A 20304-nucleotide genomic window follows, 5' to 3' on the forward strand; every position below is an offset into this window, starting at 1 on the left:
TTCTGGCTCAATCCATGTGGCATTATGTGAATTTTGTCTCAATCCGTGTGGCATTATGTGAATTTTGGCTCAATTCATGTGGCATTATGTGAATTTTGGCTCAATCCGTGTTGCATTATGTGAATTTTTTCCCAATCCGTGTGGCATTATGTGAATTTTGGCTCAATCCATGTGGCATTATGTGAATTTTGGCTCAATCTGTATGGCATTTTATGCATTTGGCTCAATCCGTGTGGCATTATGTGAATTTTGACACAATCCATTTGGCATTATGTGAATTTTGGCTCAATCCGTGTGTGTTATTATGTAAATGTTGGCTCAATCCATGTGGCATTATGTGAATTTTGACACAATCCATGTGGCATTATTTGAATTTTGGCTCATTCCATTTGGCATCATGTGTAAGGGGCAAGTATAATGGGGTCTAGTATTTTGTTGCATAATGTGTAGAAGTTGTATATGGTGTTGACATGCCCCCTGTTGAGTGGCCACACACCCTTTTCCGGAGTGCGCCTTCGGCGCGCGCACAACTACATCCTTCACTTTTGTTGCAATGGTGGGCCTGCGTACTTTAAATGCCAGGGCCTATTTTTAATTCCATTCCCACCCTCTCCTGCCGCTCTCTTAGCATGTACACTGGCACCACTAACACCGCCCCTCCCCCACCCAAACCCTTTTTTATCATGGTGCCCCCCCTGTCATTTTATCCACATAGAGGCTTCTCAAACAATTGGATGCTGTCTCTCCCTGTTGCTCCTATGGTAGGTGCAGTGCAGGAGTTGAGCAAACTACTTTAGTTCTCTGATATTTGCATCCGTGGCCCTTACATTCTCTATGCCCAAACATCCTCTGGACCTACTTACGTCAAGGTCTCCACATCCTGTTACTATACTATTTTTGGATGGTCCATTGCTGTTGCAGTTCCTTTAAAAATTTCTAGTACACTTTTACCAGATGCACCAAGATTATATAGTACAGTACCTTTCTCATTTTGTACACTGGATGTCCGTTTGTGCTCCCATATACAGGCTGGATCAGCAATGCATCTATGACTTTCTCCTTTAATTCTGTTAACTACTGGCCGGACTAGGAAGTGACCTTCGATTATGCTTTGCCGATTTGGAGGCCATTTATACAATTTTATATTTTACTTTTATTATTATTTTTGTTTTTTGTTTTTTTTTCTCTAGTGCTATATGTGATCTTATACAATGTTACTATAACATACTGTCTGGCATTCAACCTTTCTTTTCTATAGTGGGAAAGTAGAGTTGTTTCTAAATTGGCCTTCGACCTCTCAGTTTATCTGGATTCTGTATATTCTCTCTTTCTGTTAGATTGTTTTACATGTCAGGCTGTGGTCAGGTATTAAATGACTTTATGTCCTTGTATAGTGGGAGAGCTGGGTCTACCCTAGCTGAGGCCATTAAACTATTTCCCCTATCAGGGGCAGTCAGTAGGTTTGCAACTGGTTCTGAAGATAAAGATAAAGTGATAAATGAGTCTTGCTGAAGACTCATTCAAAATGTATTTGACAACATTCATACTATTGATTTACTAATTGCACTGAAACTGGTTAAATCAATTGCAGTCAGATATTGTCTTTGGCATCTGTTCATCAAATAGCACTGACACATAGATTTTTATAAAGAGAATTTTTCAGACTGCAAAAAAATAAAATGCTCAGATCCCTGGTGACGCTAGATGGCAGCAGTAAGAATAGACATACCGCAGTGCCAGGTCATACGTGTGCCTTTAGAACTATCTCTGTCCTACAGGTGCAGATTTGTAAAAAATGTAAAATAAGTTTAAAAATAGAAAAATGTACATACTTCCAGTGTAAGGAGCAAATTATGCAGTGGCCTAACTTTTTTTGCGTCCCCCCAGCCAAAAAGTCTCTGGTGTCCCCCCTCCCCATTCTCCTGAAAACATGACACACATATTCACTCTTGGGTTAATTTTTTTGGAAGCCAATTAACCTACCAGTATATTTTTGGATTGTGGGAGGACACCGGAGCATCCGGAGGAAACCCAGGCAAGCACGGGGAGGATGTACAACCTCCGCACAGTTAGGCCTTGGTGGGAATTGAAGCCCATAACTTCAGTGCTATGAGGCAGTAATGCTAACTGTTACACCATCCGTTCTGCCCCAAGACTGTGTGTTAACCAGATGAGTACCTCCAGCATCATTTTTTATATACAGTACCACATATATCAAATAACATAGCTACTAGTGAGAATGTGGTATCAGGTATCAGGTAAACGTCATTGTAAAAGTTTTAAGCATATTAAATGTATAAAAAGAGACATAAGATATTTGAATTCTTTATTCTACAAGAAGAGTCATGTCATGATACAAAGGGTCTTGGACACTGCATCATGCAGATATGGCTCAGAGTGCTGGGTTTATTCCTCATTTAGAGTTTTCTGTAAATAAATAAAACCAAAGTAAGCAAGTATGTCTGCAATTAAAACACATTATTATCCCCACATTCCTCTTCCCCAATGTCATTGTAATATTCTGTCAACCTGTTTCTTTCTATACCAATAATATATGAATAGCAAATTCCTGGTTTTGTGTAAGGTAACTTAAAAAAGCCATGAGATTGTTTTTTGATTTAATTTTCTAACACTCATCCTCTAACCTCTAGATTCCTGTGCCATCCCTAGAGAGCACTCACCTTGCCGCCCACATCTCTGCTCTTGGCTCTCAGCTTATTGACCTGAGACTCTGCAATGTCTGCTCGTTCTGCTGCCTCGTCCAGCTCATGCTGAACCTTCCGGAACTTTCCCAGGTTTGAGTTGGCTTGTTCCTCCTAGAGATGGAAATGAGGGAGAGAGTAGGGGTAGTACAGAGATTATGGGCAGGAATTCCAATTTTAATGGGCACTTCTCCATTATTTATTGCCTACTTACTAATACATATATGATATTAAAAATAAATATAGTTGAGGCCTTCAACACCTACATTATAATGGTTTCAGTTGATAAGTCTACAGATTCTAGAGAGACCGTCATTAGGTCCAACCCAAAAGGTCAACACGCAGTAGGTCGACAGGGTCAACATGAAAAGTAGACACATGACAAGGTCGACATGTTTTTAGTTCACCATCCATGTGAGAATATAATAGTGTGCCCAGCGTTGCAAGACACTGAAGCATGACTAGTGAAGCGAGCAATTTGAAGGTTACACTACTTAGGATCCATGTCGACAGTTGTCGACACTGACACACATTTTTTTTTTTAAACTTATGTATCTACCTTTTTCATGTAGCCCTTTTGACCCTATTGATATATTGCATGTTGACTTTTTGGGGTTGATCTACTGACTGTCTACACACTGTCTATCTAATAATCCATACCACATTATAATATAGGTAACATGACAGACACTTTCTTAGTATTAGAATTTTCGGACATTATTCCTCATTTCAGAGTTCCAGCTCAATGTAATACTCTCTTCTACTTTAAACGCATTGCGGACTAAAAGAATCTGTCTGGAGCCAGACTGTCACTTACAGCCTCTTCTGCCTGTCTCTTATATGCCTTCACTTTAAGCTGCAATTTATCAACCAGGTCCTGAAGATGAGTCATGTTCTTTCTGTCCTCTTCAGTCTGTAGATTACAGAAAATGAGATTGGGTGAAGTGGGCAATCATATGTAGTCAGAGGAAAAAGTGCTGACGGAAACATGATATACAGCAAAGAAAATAAAGAGGGCCGGTAAAAAAAATAGGATATCAAGACAAATGATCTACATACATCACAAAAACATTCAAATTTAAATTTCAAAGATCACTTCTCTTTGAATAATACAGGATATCTTAAATCTGATTCCTTTGTTTATTACAACCACTATTTCCAACATCTGTTATGAGGTACTGATTGTTTTTTGACTCCTCCATTTGAGCCCCTTACCTGGTAAGTGAGCTCTTTAATGCGCCTCTCATATTTCCTCATCCCCTTCACAGACTCCGCACTTCGCTTCTGCTCGGCCTCCAGCTCATTGTCCAGTTCCCGGACTCGAGCCTCCAGCTTCTGCAGCTGCTTCTTGCCTCCTTTCATGGCAATCTGCTCAGCTTCATCCAGCCGCTGCTGTAGATCCTTGATGGTTTGCTCCATGTTCTTCTTCATCCTCTCCAAATGAGCGCTCGTGTCCTGCTCTTTCTTCAGCTCCTCAGCCATCATGGCAGCCTAGATACAGGAGATGTGTGGCACAGGCATTAAACCATGAACTAGGTAAAATCGGGGAAGTCGCTTTCTAGTTACGTACATCAGTAATTGCTTTCTTGGCCTTTTCCTCTGCGTTGCGGCATTCCTGTATTGACTCCTCCACCTCTGTCTGTAGTTGGGACAGGTCAGATTCCATCTTTTTCTTCTGATTGATCAGGCTGGTGTTCTGTGTGAGGCATAAGTTACACCATTAGACAAGTGAAACTCTAATTAGATGAATGAAATTAGAAACCGCTCATTTTCTAAATATTGGCATGGGTCAGACTATTAATAGGAAGACAAAAGGCAATGGAACAATTCATTTATAGAACCAACTGGACAACTAAATATAGAACAGAAGGGAAAATTGTAGGAGATGCCATTTTGAAAACTGAAACCAAGATCAAACTGCAATTCTAGACTAGAATCTTAATACATTGCTAGCCACCTGACCTGAGAGTGGAGGAGTTGGACCCTCTCGCTGGTTTCTAACAGTTCTTGCTCTGCAAGCTTGCGTGCTCTCTCTGTCTGTTCCAACAGTGACCGCAGTTCCTCCAGTTCAGCCTGGAGCAATGTGTTTCTCCTCTCCACAATTGCAATGTTTTCCTTCAAGTCGTCGCAGGCTCTCAAAGCATCATCCAACTGAATTTGATTATCCTGTGTGATTACAAAGACAGAAGTGTGATTCATATCCCACATCTAGTATAGCATTGCTGGCTCTATAGGTAAATTGGAATATTTGCAGCTTCATTGCGCATGTTCTAGCTGACGATCATGCTCAGAAGAACATATCATAGGCCTCTCAAGGGTGCACTGGCAAGAATGCTACTGTGCCCATCTCCCTTTTGTTACAATAGCATCCTTGTCCCTGCAATGGCTTTAATGTATCCATTGATGGCAACTTATACTGCATTTCTAAATCCACAGGGTAAATCCTATAAATGATTTAATCTATCTATGGTCATGCAATCATTGCAAATACTGAAGGATCTCTCCAAATATATTTTAGATAAACGTGTTGTGGAGAACACAAGTGAATACATAGAGCCTGATTCAAAGTTGCATATAACATGTCCATAATTACAAATAAGTAGTTGTGAAAATGATAAGAGCTGACTGAAGAGCATGCATCACACAACGAGGTCTTTCATAAGATTCCGTTATAAGAAGCACTTAGACTACCAGATAGGTGAATGTGCCTCGCACCTTTAGGTAACCTTGCAAGATCTTCACTTGTTTCTGTGCTTCAAATGCCATACGGTTAGCCTGGCTAAGTTGAATCTCCAACTCATTCAGATCTCCTTCCATTTTCTTCTTGATCCTCATTGCCTCATTACGACTCCTGGTTTCGGCCTCCAGTGATGTCTGCAGTGAGTCCACCACTCTTTGGTAGTTTCTCTTGTTCTGCTCCAGCTCCTCATCTTTCTCAGCCAACTTGCGTTCAAAGTCAGACTTTACTTGGTGCAGCTCCAACTGTATACGCAGAATCTTCCCCTCCTCATGCTCCAGGGAAGCCTGTGAGGGATTTAAAAAGGCAAAAAAATCAATGAAACATAAAAAAGGCAAGGATGACATAGCAAACAAGTAGATGGTTAAGATATTATGAACATTCTTGTCTAATTTAGATTTAAATTCTTCATTTATTCTGAGCACAGTCTTCTATATCCCACCAAATTAAAATACTATGTAAAAAAGTAGTATCAAGGTAAATTACAATAATGAGTATAAACATATTAGCATTGTACATATAAAAGGGTAACAGGTAGGGGAGTAAAATATGAATGCAGCAAAATATAACTGCCCTGCACCTGGATGAAGTGCGACTAAACATTTGCCATTGAGGCTCACCTCTGCCTCCTCCAGGGCGGACTGTATGTCTATCTTCTCCTGCTCCAGCTGCTTCCGTATCTTCTCCAGCTCATGGATGCTCTTCCCACTCTCGCCTAGTTGTCCTGTGAGATCTGAGATTTCCTCTAAAATTGGATAAAATAAACTAGACTGAATTAGCCCATTTCTACAGGACACTTTCTGCAGTCCTTATAATACAGGCTTTTCTAGTATCCAGTAATAAAGTGGTACATTATTACTGGATACTAGAAAAGCCTGTATTATAAGGATCATATCCTGGGCTAAATGTAATTCCCTCTGAGTTTAGAAGTTGCAGATCTTTTTTTTTTAAAGCAGCAATCATTTACCACTTTGGTTTTGTCTTGTATATGATTGCTGCTTTAAAAAAATAGGCAGTACGTAACTTCCTGTGTGCATCTTTAAATTTACACTGAGTGAAATGTTATGTTATATTCAGTGGTGAATTTGACCTTTTGGGGGTAAAGGCGTGTACACGTGAGATTTTGGCTTACAATTTTGACTAGATAGTCAAAATCGGATCATAAGCAGTGGCGTAACTATCGCCCTGCAGCCCCCGCGGTGGCGGGGAGGAGCTTGGAAGGTGAGGGGGCTGCGGGGCTATTGTTAGCCGCTGCGTCTGCCCCGGGACCTTTCGCCGGCGAATCTATCAGTCTGCGCTGCGGCTCTCCATCTCCCTGCTCTCCCGGCTCCTTCTGCAATAAAAAATGTGAAACACAGAAAATGGCTGCCCCCATAACGCAGACCGTTTTTGAGGATGCTAGAGGAGGCGGAGGCCTCCTCTAGCATCCTTAAAAATGGTCTGCTGTACGGGGGCAGCCATTTTCTGAGTGACATGTTTTTTATGACAGCAGGAGCCGGGAGAGCAGGGAGACGGAGAGCCGAATCGCAGACTGATTTGATGGCAGAAGGTCCCGGGGCAGACGCAGCGGCACTATGTGGAGGGGTAAGGGGGTTGGGGGGGGGTCGAGGTGTGGGGGAGGGGGGGTCGGGGTCAAGCTGGGGGAACGCGCAAAATATTCGTGGCAAGGGGGAGATTTTTTCATAGTTACGCCACTGATCATAAACCTCATGCGATAACGATGCATGACTCCACTAAATCAGGATCACATAGCAAAGTAGACTGTGCAGGCAAGACAATTTTGTCTCTGTGTACAGTATATTTGGCCATAGGCCAAATAGCATAGTCAAAATCGAAGGTTAAGATAGTCAAAATCACATTGTCAAAATTGTATAGTAAAAAGTCACACTTTTTATATCATTTTATATGATTAGGAAGACCAATACTTAATGCCTTGTGCTGTTTTAGACATTGCTGCAAGGTTAGACACTGATATAAATCAGACTTTTCTTACCCTGTAGATTCTTATTTTCCCTTTTAAATGTCTCCAAATGATCCAGAGACTCCTCATAGGCATTTTTCAACTTGAACAGCTCAGTGCTCAGGGAACGCGTATCTTTCTGAGAGGACTCCAGCTCTGTCTGCGATTCCTCATATTTCTGCTTCCACTCAGCTAGGACCTAAGTGCACCGAACAGTGGTTAATAAGCACCTGGGAGTATTGCGCACACTAGCTAGCCACACTGCTCTCTTTTACCCTGCTACTACAAAGCACCCTCCATCATTTCTTACTTTATCAAAATTCCTCTGCTTCTTGTCCAAGACAGCAGCAGCAGCATTAGATCTCTCAAGGTCCACCATTAGATCCTCAATTTCATTTTGTAGACGGTGTTTAGTCTTTTCTAGAGATGAACATTTGGCATTGACCGCTTCCACAGCTTCTTCTGCATCTTGCAACCTTTGCGCCAGCTTTTTCCTGTAATAGTAGCATCACGTACATTAAAACCCATTTACAGACTCTGAAATGGCACATCAACCGTACCTGACAAAGTGTGTGAGCATGATAATCTTACTTGGCCTCCTCTAGCTCCTCCGTCCTTTGGATAGCATCGGTCTCATATTTGGTTCTCCACTGCGCCACCTCTGCATTGGCCTTTGACAAAGATCGTTGCAGCTCTGACTTGGCCTCTTGTTCCTCTTCATACTGCTCCCTCAGAAGATCACAGTCATGGCGGGCAGACTGCAGAGCATGAGCTAGTGCATTTTTGCCCTAATATGGAAACAAGAAGGTTGTTGTAATATAATAGACATTAAAGTTAGTTTACATAATATGCTACTGAATGAAGCCTGTATATCTGACAAGGCTAGCTATGCCCCCTACTGTTTGTATTACAGTACGCTGCTGGTGAAGCTATCTTATATACAGTACATATTGGTGATTATACATACTTTAGACTCCTCCTCCAGCTGTCTCTTTAGATCTTCCAACTGCTGAGTATATGACTGTTTACCACGAGTCAACTGTGACACCAGTGACTCTTTTTCATCCAGCCTACGGGAGAGCTCACCTGTGAGTAGCAAGGTAAAATACCACAAAAGATTAACCAGAGAACACACTATGTAGGAGCATTAATGCTCCTAATAGAAAGCTACAATGTGTCTGGCAGATCATCTAGCTGGGTGTTATTGAGGACCCAATAAACAGAATGTCAGATTTTATAGAAAAAACTGTGATTGTGGGCAGGGCCACAACTAGGGGGGGGGGGGCACTAAGGGGGCACATGATTTGAGGGGGGGGGGTGCCAGAATGTGGCATAGCGATGGCAAGCTATAGCAGCAGCACCTGGGTAGGGGAGACAAATGACTGCCATGCCCTGGTGACAACTATCCTAGTTTAAGCCTTGTTCTTGGTCAGCAGCTACTTTGTGTCATGGTCTTTTCACGATAGAACTTATATAGCTATGCGATTCCTCTTGCATTTTAACATTCTATAAGCAGTATATAATACTAGGAGAGTAAAACAAGACATTTTTTCCCTCAGCACACTGAGCAATGCTAGTAACCAATCTAGAACACTACATGATAATAGAATTCAGAGATATTGGTTACATATACCTGCGCAGGTGTATGCTATGCCCCCAAGCCGCGTCAAGGCTTCTCTGTATATTGGGGGTCCCTAGCGCTATATCTAGGTGCAGGGTGCGGCACCCCAAAAAACCATCATAAGCTGGGAAGCCCAGTGCGGCATGCCAGTGATATACTAAGTGTTAATAATTAGTGATAGGAAGCCAAAGCTATATAAAAAGAGAGAGATAATTGAATGTAATTAAAATAGGATAGAGATAGTGTTAGTGAGGGAAAAGTGTTAATAGAATGTAAGGGCATGCCGCACTAAAGCCACCCAGCCTATCCAGTCCAGGAGCACCGCACCCCACACCACCGTTACCCTAAATTGGGTTTAACCAATGTCTCTGAATTCTATTATCATGTAGTGTTCTAGATTGGTTACTAGCATTGCTCAGTGTGCTGAGGGAAAAAATGTCTTGTTTTACTTACCCAGTATTTAACCCCTCCCTCATGCACCTGGGAAATGCTACTGAACTAATTGAGCATCTACCACTATCTGTATATAATTCTAGGAGTAAAGCCCCCCATACACTGTCCGTTAATCGGATCCGTTGTGTGCTTAAACAGCACACATCGGATCGGATCGCATCCCTGGTGCATGCAGTGTGCATGCACGGCGATCCGATCCGATGTGTACCTAGTACAAAAAGTATGTGCAGCACATACTTTTTGTACCGTACTATGTGATGCGCGGGAGCGCGCATCGCATAGTACAGAACGGAGCCGTACACAACGGACCGTGTATGGGCTCCTTAACTTTGACTGTCTGCCCTTGTTGCACTAAGATAGAACAGTGCTGCTGCCACAGAGGCCATACTCAGATGGAGAAACGGCACATGCCATAGGGCCAGTGCAGGTGGATGCGATGATACAATAATAGTGGTGTGTTAACCCTTTGCAGTCCAAGTTTTTTTTTTTTTTTGCACCTCAAACAGCCTGGTTTAAATTAATTATAATTTTTTTTTATTATTTAAAAAAGGTCTACATTGAATGTTGAACGATGTCACGGGACTTATTTTAAAGTGGCTCACCATTGGATCTGTTACTAGCGCTAGGGCTGTTGAGCCTGACTAGACGTTGCACCTGAAAGGGTTAATAATCACAGGTGGTGTGTTCAGAGGTGCTGAAAGTGGGTACCTCAGTGCTTTCACAATCAGGCACATGCTTGTACACCAATGGTCAACTGAGACTAGCATTGGCACATTATTGTAGCTATAACTCTGGCAACTGATATGAAAGCAGAAGCAGACTCAATCTGAATCAAGCCCAATGTGTGTCCATTTACAGTAGTGGTATCATTGACAAGTCAGTAAAAATGATGTGAGTGTGGTAAACTTTTAGAGTCATTGATGCATTTGCATTGCCACATAATGAATTAATTGCTATACCATTCTCCGTCTGCAGTTTTGCACGCTGAGTTGAGAGTTCATTGACAGTTCTTTGTGTCTCATCAGACCTAGATCGATGCTCACTTACTTGATCCTCTAAAGTACGGCATAACTTCTCTAAGTTAGTCTGCCAAAGAAAAGTCATAAAGGTGGAAAATTAAAAAAATACACCGTAAAATATGGGAATGACACAAAAAAACTGTTTCTGTAGGGACAAATGAACTAAGCTTCAAAAAGGGATAAAGTGGAGAGTGGTAAACTACCGGCCAACCAGCCCCTGACTGTTATTTTTCAAACCCAGTGTGTAAGATGACAGTTAGAAGCCTCCACTTTATCCCTTTTTGAAGCTTAGTACATCTGGCCCTATTTATGTACCATCCATTTCACCAGAGAGAGCCCCTCCTGCCAAAAAGGACATTAAGTACAAGTGAAGATGTTAAATCAGAGCCAGATTCTGAGCCTATGGGAACCTAGACAAGATAATGGTTTGAAAACCCCTCCTCCAATTCATTCCATTTTCTTAACCTATGCCAGAGGCACCCAAAACCACAGTCATCAATGCTCACTAAAGCTGGGTACACACCTAAAGACTTATCTGTCCAATCTGTTTGGTTGGACCACAAATCTATCAATGTATGGGAGCTAGTGACATTCAACAATTTGCCCCAAATGCTGGAAACCAGACAAAAACATTTGTTCTAATAAATCTGTTAATTGGATTTAGCGACTATTGTCTGTTTTCCATTGTTTGGGAGCAAATCATTGATTGTCATTTGCGTCCATACATTAACCGCATTCCCTTCAGACAGATTTGACAGACAAATCTTTAACTTAAGTGTGAACCTAACAACAGTGCAGGTTTTAAGGATAGTCCTACTTGAGCACAGGTGAGAATTAAATTAATACCTTAAATTAATATTTGCATTGAGGGAGTTAGCAGCAGATGTGTTTCAGCTTCCTGGGGCCCCCACGGACGGAGCTCCCCGCACACTCTGCGGACCCGTTGTTATGCCACTGCTTCCAAGGTGGATACACGTACAAGAATTTACACTGTAATGCCTATTACACATGTCACACACCCATTACATATTATACCACGTGCCATAATGCCCATTACACGTTATGCCACACACCGTAATGCTCATTGCATATTAAGGGGTTAATATGCTCTGCCAGGGGTTAACATTCTCTTTGCAAAGGATTTACACATACCCTCCAACATGGCCCATTCCATTAGTTACAAAATGCTCTGTTCCTGGACTTCCCTGCCAGTGGCAGTTACAGATGTAAGCCTGCAGCACAATCCAATATTCAAAAAGGGGGGTGGGGTCACATATACTGCCACCCCAAGCATCACTGTCCTGGTCTCACTGGCAGTTGATGTGACTGCCCCTCTTTGAATTTTGGACTGTGCTGTAGTCTAACCTCTGTAACTACCACTGGCAGGGAAGTCCAGGAATAGAGCATTTTGTACCTAATGGAATGGGTCATGTTGGAGGTACTTGCCACCAAATAAAAAAAACCTGTGTGTCCAAACCTGACAGGCCCAGGCCCGGGTAAATTGTACCTGCTCCCCCCCCTCTCTCGGCACCCCTGCAAACAGCATGACCCGCGGCTATTGCAGCAAAATCACTGTATTTAGCCACGAGTCTCGCTGCTTCTTCAGCTGCATACGCTGATTCCCCCTTGCTCAAAACATGGAGCGAGGGGGAATTGGCGTATAAGAGGGGTGAGTTGAATACTGACAGGGTGAGCGGTGACAGCGAGCAGGAAGCCCTGCTCGCTGTCACCGCTCACCCACGGCATTGAATAGACCCCAATAATGTGACCACTGCCTATAGCGCATATGGGTGCTGCATCACTCCAGCTAAGTAGTGTATATGTCAGGTTAGGGATGGACATCAAGATCCGATAGTTAGCAACTATAGATGTTTTTAAATCCAATGGAAGTACTTTCCCCATGAAATAGCAAGTTTTCTATGGTTATTATTAGCCATTGGATGCTACTTTCAGATGTCCATCAGATGGGTGTCTATTTTAATTTTTCAGTTGTGGACACCTGGAAGTGGTGCCTGCAGCTCACTGTATGTGCACATGTGTGAATCTCTGACTGCTTCTGCAAATGCATACATTGTTATCATGACTCAGTCATTACACCATCAAATGATTTTAATGCGCTAGTAGCCATCTTACCACTTGATTCAATTTTGGGCTTTTGATGACCATGCATATGTCAGGTTTTCTGCATATCTCTGTCAGTGTTCTCTCTGCCAAAACGTATGGCCATCGTCTATTGATGTTTCATAATCATCAATTGTTTATGGCCAATGTCAGATACTTTTGCCATCAATCGGGAATAACCAGATGGTTTCATTCCATAGATGGCACAGCATAAGCTAATGTTTTTTTTTTACAAGGTGTCAGGACACAGAACATAGCTAAGCCCCCTGACACCTATGAAGCCCTGCGCTAAGATTCTGATTGGCCAATGGGCCAGTCAGGGAAAGAACATGCATCATTAGTTGATGGTCATCCATTTCATAGTTGACAACCATTGTGTCACTTGTCATTTTGACATTGATGTTAACCACACCAATGGCCTCCCGATTCTGCCCTGCTTCAATTCTTTTGAGGAGTCAGAGAAGAATGGGCTGAGCCCTGATTGGAGGAGTTTAATACACATAAACCCTGTAATTGGCTGAGAGTACAAAGAGTACTTTGCAGGAAGCTACACTGTTACTATACTATATTTTGAGCAGAGCTGTCTGGCTTGCAGCCTATCAATATCACACAAGTTCTGGACCCAGAAAACACTCTAATCCGGTCCCATTCTTGGAATCAAGGTCTACAGGGCCTTTTTCTTAATAAAATTATTTTTTTATTTGGGTAGCTGATGGGCCACCTCGGTAGCATTGTAGATAATCCAGCCCTGGTATAAATAGCCCTTGGTACTTGTTTCCTAGCACGGTCACAACGATCATGATCGTGGTCATCGGGTGTAAAATCGGGGGCATCGCGGCCATCGCATGCACTAAAAAATCGGGTGCGATGTTCCAGACGCGATGGCCGCGATTTCCCCATAGAGAACAATGTTAAATGCCTCAATTTACCCGCGATGACCACGATTTCCCATAGGAAACAATGTGAAATGGCTCAATTTACCCAAATTATCATAGGAACAATGGTAAATGGCCCCAAAACACCCCTGAACATTGAAATGTCCCCCCAAAAGTAGTTTACGCCACCCCGCGATCAACGTGAACCCGAAGCGTGGTGAGCGCAGCGAGCCCGCAAGGGGCGGCGGTACGCGTCCTCCGACCTTTTCATACCCCCACTATCCACGTCGGCGTGGAGTTGAGAATAGAATAGTGTGGCGAGCGCAGCGAGCCACCGAGCCCCGCGAGGGGACGCGGATACCTGTGAAGCCCGCGAAGGGACGCGTTTACCTGTGAAGGTATCCGCGTCCCCTCGCAGGGCTCGCTGCGCTCGCCACGCTTCGGGCTCAGTGGCTCGCTGCGCTCGCCACACTATTCTATTCTCAACTCCACGCCTACGTGGATAGTGGGGGTATGAAAAGGTCGGAGGACGCGTACCGCCGCCCCTCGCGGGCTCGCTGCGCTCGCCACGCTTCGGGTTCACGTTGAACGCGGGGTGGCGTGAAATACTTTTGGGGGGACATGTCAATGTTCAGGGGTGTTTTTTGGGGTTTCTGGCCCATTTACCATTGTTCCCTATGATGATTTGGGTAAATTGACCCATTTAACATTGTTTCCTATGGGAAATCGCGGTCATCGGGGGTAAAGTTAGCCATTTAACATTGATCCCTATGGGGAAATCGCGGCCATCGCGTGTGGACCATTTAAGCTTTTTTTGCCGCATACGACCCGACCGACGCGATTTTCACTGTTTTCAATGCATTTCAATGGAAGAATCGGGGGCATCGCGTCGGTCGCGTCGCAGGCCACTAAAAATTACACCCAATGGCCGCGATTGTGGCCGTGCTAGGAAACAAGTACCTAGCCCTTTCATCCAATCCCTATTCTAGTGAATTACACAGAAGCTTAGAGACACTAAGGGGAAATTCAGACCTGTTCACACAGGTGTGAATTTGACCATTGTCTGATGGTTTGGGGATGGCACATGCGCATTTTCTGCAATGAGCATGTGCAGGTCCCGGCTGCGAGCGCCTTCAGCAAATTTCCGTGTTTCTAAGATGCTTGCAGCCTGAGTGACAGGGGGGTGGGAATGTCGGGGTGGACCCCTGGCATTTCATGGACATGCCCACAAAAAGGATGAAACAGTGGGAGTGCCCGGGAAAACACAGGCGTGCTTTTGCCTCCTAGCCTGGAAGCCCCTGTTTTCCTTGCAGCCACCGAGTGAATCCTGGCTACACGGCGGCTGCGGGCGGCAGGGAGAGGAGAAGAAATCACTGAATGGTAAGTAACCATCGAATGATTTCACCTCTGAGCTGGCACTTGTGAACGGATGTGTACCTGTACACAACTGTTCTCTGTTCACAGCCCTGCAATCCCCTCATAAAGTGGTATTTCGCAGGGCAGGGGGATGGCGGCTACATGCTAGCAGGTCTGAATCAGGTCAAAGGCTGTTCTCCAACTATCTACAATCACTGATAAAGAACAACAAAGCTCCTAACTTTCATTTTGCACTGCCTATAATATGGCCTATAATATCTTCGTCCACTTTATCTCATTTTATCTCTCTCCAATTTTTAGTTTATAATTTGTACCTAAACAAGACATTCATTTTATGTTTCAAGAAGGTATTAATAGTTACTGTAATTAATGAGGATACATCTTTTCCAATGCTAAGCCTGGGGGAGTTCGGATTTGCATTTGGAGCCAAATATGTACACTGCTTCCCAGGTTCTGGGATTACTTTGTACAGAAACTATGGGTCTAATTTTAAGAAAATTATTTCCTTTTGAAGGCCTAAACTTGAATATTGTAGTGATAGCAAATAGAAAGATTATCTTTATTTATTTCTTAAGCAACTTAAAAGATACAGGCTCAGAAGAGAGTGACGGCGGGGGGTTGGCGGGAGGAGCGATGGCCAAGCTGCAGCTGCAGCATGGCTGTTGTTAACAAAGACCTCCCTCACCTGAACATGCAGGACGAGGGACGGGCCATTAACGATGCCCTTGGAGCGTGCATCGTTACTGATATTGAGTATACACACTAGGCGATGTTGTGAATAATATCACTCAGAAAGCCTTTCTAAGCGTTGTTGTTCACAATATCACCTAGTGTGTGTGGGGCTTAATGGAATATGAGTACAATTTGTCAAACTGCTTTAAATGATCAGAAACTTTATAGTAAAACTAATCTTGTGGGCAAATTCTGGTCATTGTAAATTGAGAACAAGTATGGAGCAAAAATTATAATCCTTCCTCTGTCTTTGATTTCAAGAGGCTGGAGGACATATCGATGGGGAAAGTGAAACTTTTGTGTCGATGGATTGTTGCATTAATTTTAACTTTTACCAGTAACCTACCAGTGAATGGCAGTGAACGAGCCGGGGGAGGAATGCCGCCATACATATAAGAAAATCCCCATGTGTTTAAGATTTTATTACAGATCACATAATTCAGCAGCCATGACTGTGATTTAAACTCGCAACTTCAGAAACTGCAGTTAGACTTCTAACACATAGAGCTATATACTCCTGTAGGGGCTGGAAAGCTCTGGCCTCGTAGAGGAATTGGGATGCCTTGGGCAGTGTCTTTTTGAGTAAAGCATGTCCAGAGTACTGTTAATTAGATACCTGGAAGTAAAAAAAATTCAGACAATATCTTACCTTGGATTTAGCCATCTGCTCCATATTGGATGCTACATCATCTAGCTCCAGTTTCAGTTCACTCTTCTCTTTCTCCAGTTTCTGTTTGACTCTCTGCAGGTTGTCTATCTGCTCGCCGAGCTCTGCCACAGAGTCTGCATGCTTTTTCCTGAGTGTGGCTGCTGTGGCCTCTGATTGCAGAGTGGACTCCTCTAGATCCCTTCTGAGTTTCAGGAACTCTGTCTCCCTCTTTTTGTTGAGTTCCAGTTGCACTGAGGTGGCTCCACCAGCCTCTTCTAGGCGCTCACTGATCTCTTCCAGTTCTCTTGACAGGTCAGAGCGAAGCTTTTCCACCTTAGCCCGTGCTGTTCTCTCTGCTTCCAGTTCCTCCTCCAGCTCCTCAATACGAGCCTTTTAAAATGCAAATAAATATTGTACAATGTGAGTTGCGGAATACATTAACATTTACAGTCATTAGGATAGATGCAACAACAATTGATATGCCAGTTATCACTCGTTACCAATCTTAAAAAGTGTTAGGATATCACTCATTGGTAAATCTGCCCAATCGTTTGATAAGCCATCTATTGACCACTTATCAGAACTTTTAGAGGTACCTGCAGTTCTTTCATCTTCTTCTGAAGCTGAATTCCCACATTCTGTTCATCCTCAATTCTTGTATTAAGCTGGTTTATTTCAAAATCTTTCCTGTAAAAAGAAGATAATTTCTGTGAGCCTGATATCATTGTATATGTTTGCCCCACACAGTAGATTTATTTTTTAAGCATGCTCTGTTCATTTTTGGGCACTTACTTTTTCAGCCTTTCATCCAGCTGCTGTTTATCATTTTCAAGATCCATTAAGTTTTCTTGGTTCAACTTCAGGTCTCCTTCAAGTTTCCTCTTTACTCTTTCCAGGTCTATTCGTGCTTTCTTCTCTTGCTCCAAAGATCCTTCCAGCTGTGCAGTTTAGAAAATAGAAGTGCTCAATATAGTAAATACAGTATAATTGCTGCTTTCAGTCTATATATGTTGCACTCACATCATCAACTTGCTGCTCAAGTTTTGCTTTAGCTTTGGTCAGCACATTGACTTTGTCTTCTTCACCCTGGAGGTCATCCAATGCTTGTTGAAGAGCCTCCTGCAGAGCCTTCTTCTCCTTTGTTAGTTTAGCAATAATCTCATCCAACCCAGCCATCTCCTCAGTTAGATTTTTCACCTGGAAGACCCAATTATTTTGATGAGATGGAAAATGAAAGGAAATGAAGACTAACATAACTAAAAAATTATTATCTAAAAGAAAAGACTCACCTTATTCTCAGTGGCATGCTTCTCCTTTTCTACTTTGGCCAAGGTCAGCTCTAGGTCATCAATATCCTTCTTGAGCTCAGAACACTCATCCTCCAACTTGCGCTTCTTAGCTGTCATCTCTGCATTCATCTCCTCCTCATCTTCCAACCTCTCTGCCTGCTCTTTTAGCTTGGCATCCAGTTGGATCTTGTTCTTGATGAGCTGCTCACACCTCTCCTCAGCATCCGCTAAATTGTCTTGTTCCTGGATTTAATTAGAGCATTCAATAGATTTTATATATCACTATCAATTAAAATGATTAAGGTTTTGCATCTGGCGTTATGGTAATTATATGGATAGAATGACTGGTCTTGCAATGTAAAAGTAAAATATTCCACTAAGGAAAAATGTAAACTTGTTGTAATCTTCCTACATGATACAAAGTAGTCTCAAATACTATGAGCACTCACAGCTTGCACTTGAAGTTGCAGATCATTCTTTTCCTGTAATAAGGAGACCATCTTCTCCTCCAGCTCTTTACGTCTGGCCTCAGACTTCTCCAGGGCTTCCTTCAGCTTCTGGAACTCTTCCTTCATGGTCTGCATCTCCTTCTCATTCTCTGCACTCTTGAGCAGAGGCTTGATCTTAAAGTAAAGCTTCATCCAGGGCCAGTTTTTGACACCCATGAAAGCTCGAATGTTCCACTGGATCACCAATAGGGAATCTCTATACAAACATTAATGTGATATTTGATATTGCTTAAACTCATGTCATTGCTCACTTTTTTATAAATATTTTATGGGAGAGATCTTAAAAATGGGTAATTATTTTCTGAATATTATTCAATAGTAATATGAAAAAATTCTTATATACTAAATTCTCATACTGTATATTCAAATCTTATCCATTAAACTATTCTTCTTCTTCTTATTATTATTTACAAGGTATATATGCACTACTATTAAGTCAGACAGACTTTTTACAAAAAAACAATCGGGGTACCTGCGCTCCACAATTTTCTTAAATTCTATTCTGGATAAGACACCTCTGGATTGAGCCTGTATACGTGTGATAATCCTGGAAAGTTGCTCATCTCGCATCTCCTCCAGCTGGCCCAGCAAGCCTGCCTTAAAGAAAACCTGCAACATAAAAAATATAAGCTTATAAGCAACTATTATTTTTTTTAAATACAAGTTCCTGTATTATCATAGGGGTGATTGGGTTACCTTAGTGTGTCCAAACTTGTATTGAGTATGATCAATTTCTAATGAGGCTAGTAGCTTCTCTGCCCCCTTCCTACTGTCTATGAACTGTCCCTCTGGGATAGCTGCTGGGTTCAGGATACGATACCTTAGGGAAAAGAAAAAAAATAAAGTCAGTATTAAATGCATGTGATCACACATACCCTGTGGACCACACATGCCATCTGTCTCTGTCACAGACCTTAGTCTGCTGACATACCTCTGCCTGAAATCCCCATACAGGATACGGTTGGGGTATCCCTTCCTGCAGATTCGGATACCTTCCAGCACCCCGTTACAGCGGAGTTGGTGCATCACTAAGCGATTATCTATTGAACCTAGAATGAGGGAGTACATAAACGTTTTCTTAGGTTAGAAAATTTTTTAAGTAGAGATCCTTAATCGAGATGCTACATAGTTGATTGGGTTCAGTATGGTTCACCTACAGTCAAAATCCCACCATTGGCTGATGGTCAAAATTAAGTAGTGATAGACAGTGATTGCAGATGGTGCAAGTGCAGCCCAAAATATATGCCCCCCAAAAGGAACTTTCCTTGTGAAATATGTTTCTTTTTTTTCTGTGATTTTTCTTCCCTTAGGATAATATCCTGATATGGTAAATCCTCAATAAAATATGAATACCCCAAAAAATGTTTGGGGTAGTCTACCATGAGTTGGGTACGCCCATCATCTTCATCCACATTTGCACTGTCCAGTAATTTTCACGTATAATAATAATAAGACACTAATAATAATAATAAGACACTTGTATTTATATTTTATTGATGATTTAACATATCAGGATATTATCCAAAGGGAAGAAAAATCACAAAAAAAAGAAACATCTTTCACAAGGAAATTCCTCCATATGAACTTTTGAAGGTCAAAATACCATCACGGTCAAAATACGGACACGGTTTAACATGTCGTCAGGTCAAAAAGTAGATTTTTTTTTTTTTTTACTTTTTTGGATGGTGCCTAGGTTGACAAGGACACCATGCTTCGGGAATGGTGCTGCCCTCAACGTCCACTCGGATGGTAAAGAATGAACAGTTTCAAAGAAAATAAATCATGAAAAACTTTTTGACCTGCCAACATTTGATATTTTCATTGTGTCTGCATTTTGAACATGTCGACATAATGAATATCAGTTTTTTAAACGTGTTGGTATTTTGTTCGGCGGTCAATGGGGTGTCGATATTTTGACCGTGGTGATTTAGACTGTAGGTAAATTGACTGCATCCCAATTGATCAATAATTTGTTTTAACTTTTCTGTTACTTAAAAAATATAATCTTTGTCTAAATGAAATGGGTAAGGTCTGGAACATGACATGAACATGAAAGTTTATAGAATCTTGTGAACATATGGCTCATTTACCTGGGGCCTTTGTTTCATTGGGGATGATACAACGAACAAAATGAGGATGAGTAGAGCGGAGATTGGTCATCAGCTTGTTGAGATTCTCCTGTTGAGGCGACAAAGGTTAAAGACTGTGGGCCTTATTTTGGTTCACTCTTTCTGACAAAATCCTTCTTAGATGGACAAAA

The 20304-nt window shown here is 42.2% G+C and overlaps 1 protein-coding gene and 1 long non-coding RNA gene across 3 annotated transcripts in view; one reads left to right on the top strand and one right to left on the bottom strand.

Annotated features, from left to right (window-relative positions):
• The window catches only part of LOC146080857 (uncharacterized), a 122642-nt gene that overhangs the window by 65226 nt on the left and 37112 nt on the right, over positions 1-20304 (top strand). The window contains exon 1 of one of the 2 annotated variants that reach the window (XR_014475009.1): positions 2659-2795. The exons of the other annotated variant lie outside the window; for it this stretch is intronic. This is a non-coding gene — a long non-coding RNA (uncharacterized LOC146080857). Of the gene's footprint in view, positions 1-2658; positions 2796-20304 lie in introns of those variants that run through there. 2 annotated transcript variants of the gene reach the window in all.
• The window catches only part of LOC146080836 (myosin-7), a 40167-nt gene continuing 22195 nt past the window's right edge, over positions 2333-20304 (bottom strand). The window contains exons 16-38 of the mRNA XM_083188518.1: positions 20135-20222; positions 18976-19093; positions 18741-18864; positions 18517-18653; positions 17985-18240; positions 17536-17778; positions 17267-17443; positions 17039-17184; positions 16843-16933; positions 16247-16636; positions 10433-10559; positions 8367-8485; positions 7991-8187; positions 7710-7893; positions 7433-7598; positions 6060-6184; positions 5418-5726; positions 4665-4868; positions 4273-4398; positions 3918-4193; positions 3520-3615; positions 2682-2816; positions 2333-2427 (exon numbers count right to left, since the gene is read on the bottom strand). Coding sequence (XP_083044644.1) covers positions 2407-2427; positions 2682-2816; positions 3520-3615; positions 3918-4193; positions 4273-4398; positions 4665-4868; positions 5418-5726; positions 6060-6184; positions 7433-7598; positions 7710-7893; positions 7991-8187; positions 8367-8485; positions 10433-10559; positions 16247-16636; positions 16843-16933; positions 17039-17184; positions 17267-17443; positions 17536-17778; positions 17985-18240; positions 18517-18653; positions 18741-18864; positions 18976-19093; positions 20135-20222 — 3855 coding nt within the window. The 3' untranslated portion in view covers positions 2333-2406. The remainder of the gene's footprint in view (positions 2428-2681; positions 2817-3519; positions 3616-3917; positions 4194-4272; positions 4399-4664; positions 4869-5417; positions 5727-6059; positions 6185-7432; positions 7599-7709; positions 7894-7990; positions 8188-8366; positions 8486-10432; positions 10560-16246; positions 16637-16842; positions 16934-17038; positions 17185-17266; positions 17444-17535; positions 17779-17984; positions 18241-18516; positions 18654-18740; positions 18865-18975; positions 19094-20134; positions 20223-20304) is intronic.

The sequence above is a fragment of the Crinia signifera genome, chromosome 1 (genome assembly GCF_055691185.1).
Source record: "Crinia signifera chromosome 1, ASM5569118v1, whole genome shotgun sequence".
Classification (NCBI taxonomy): Eukaryota; Metazoa; Chordata; class Amphibia; order Anura; family Myobatrachidae; genus Crinia; species Crinia signifera.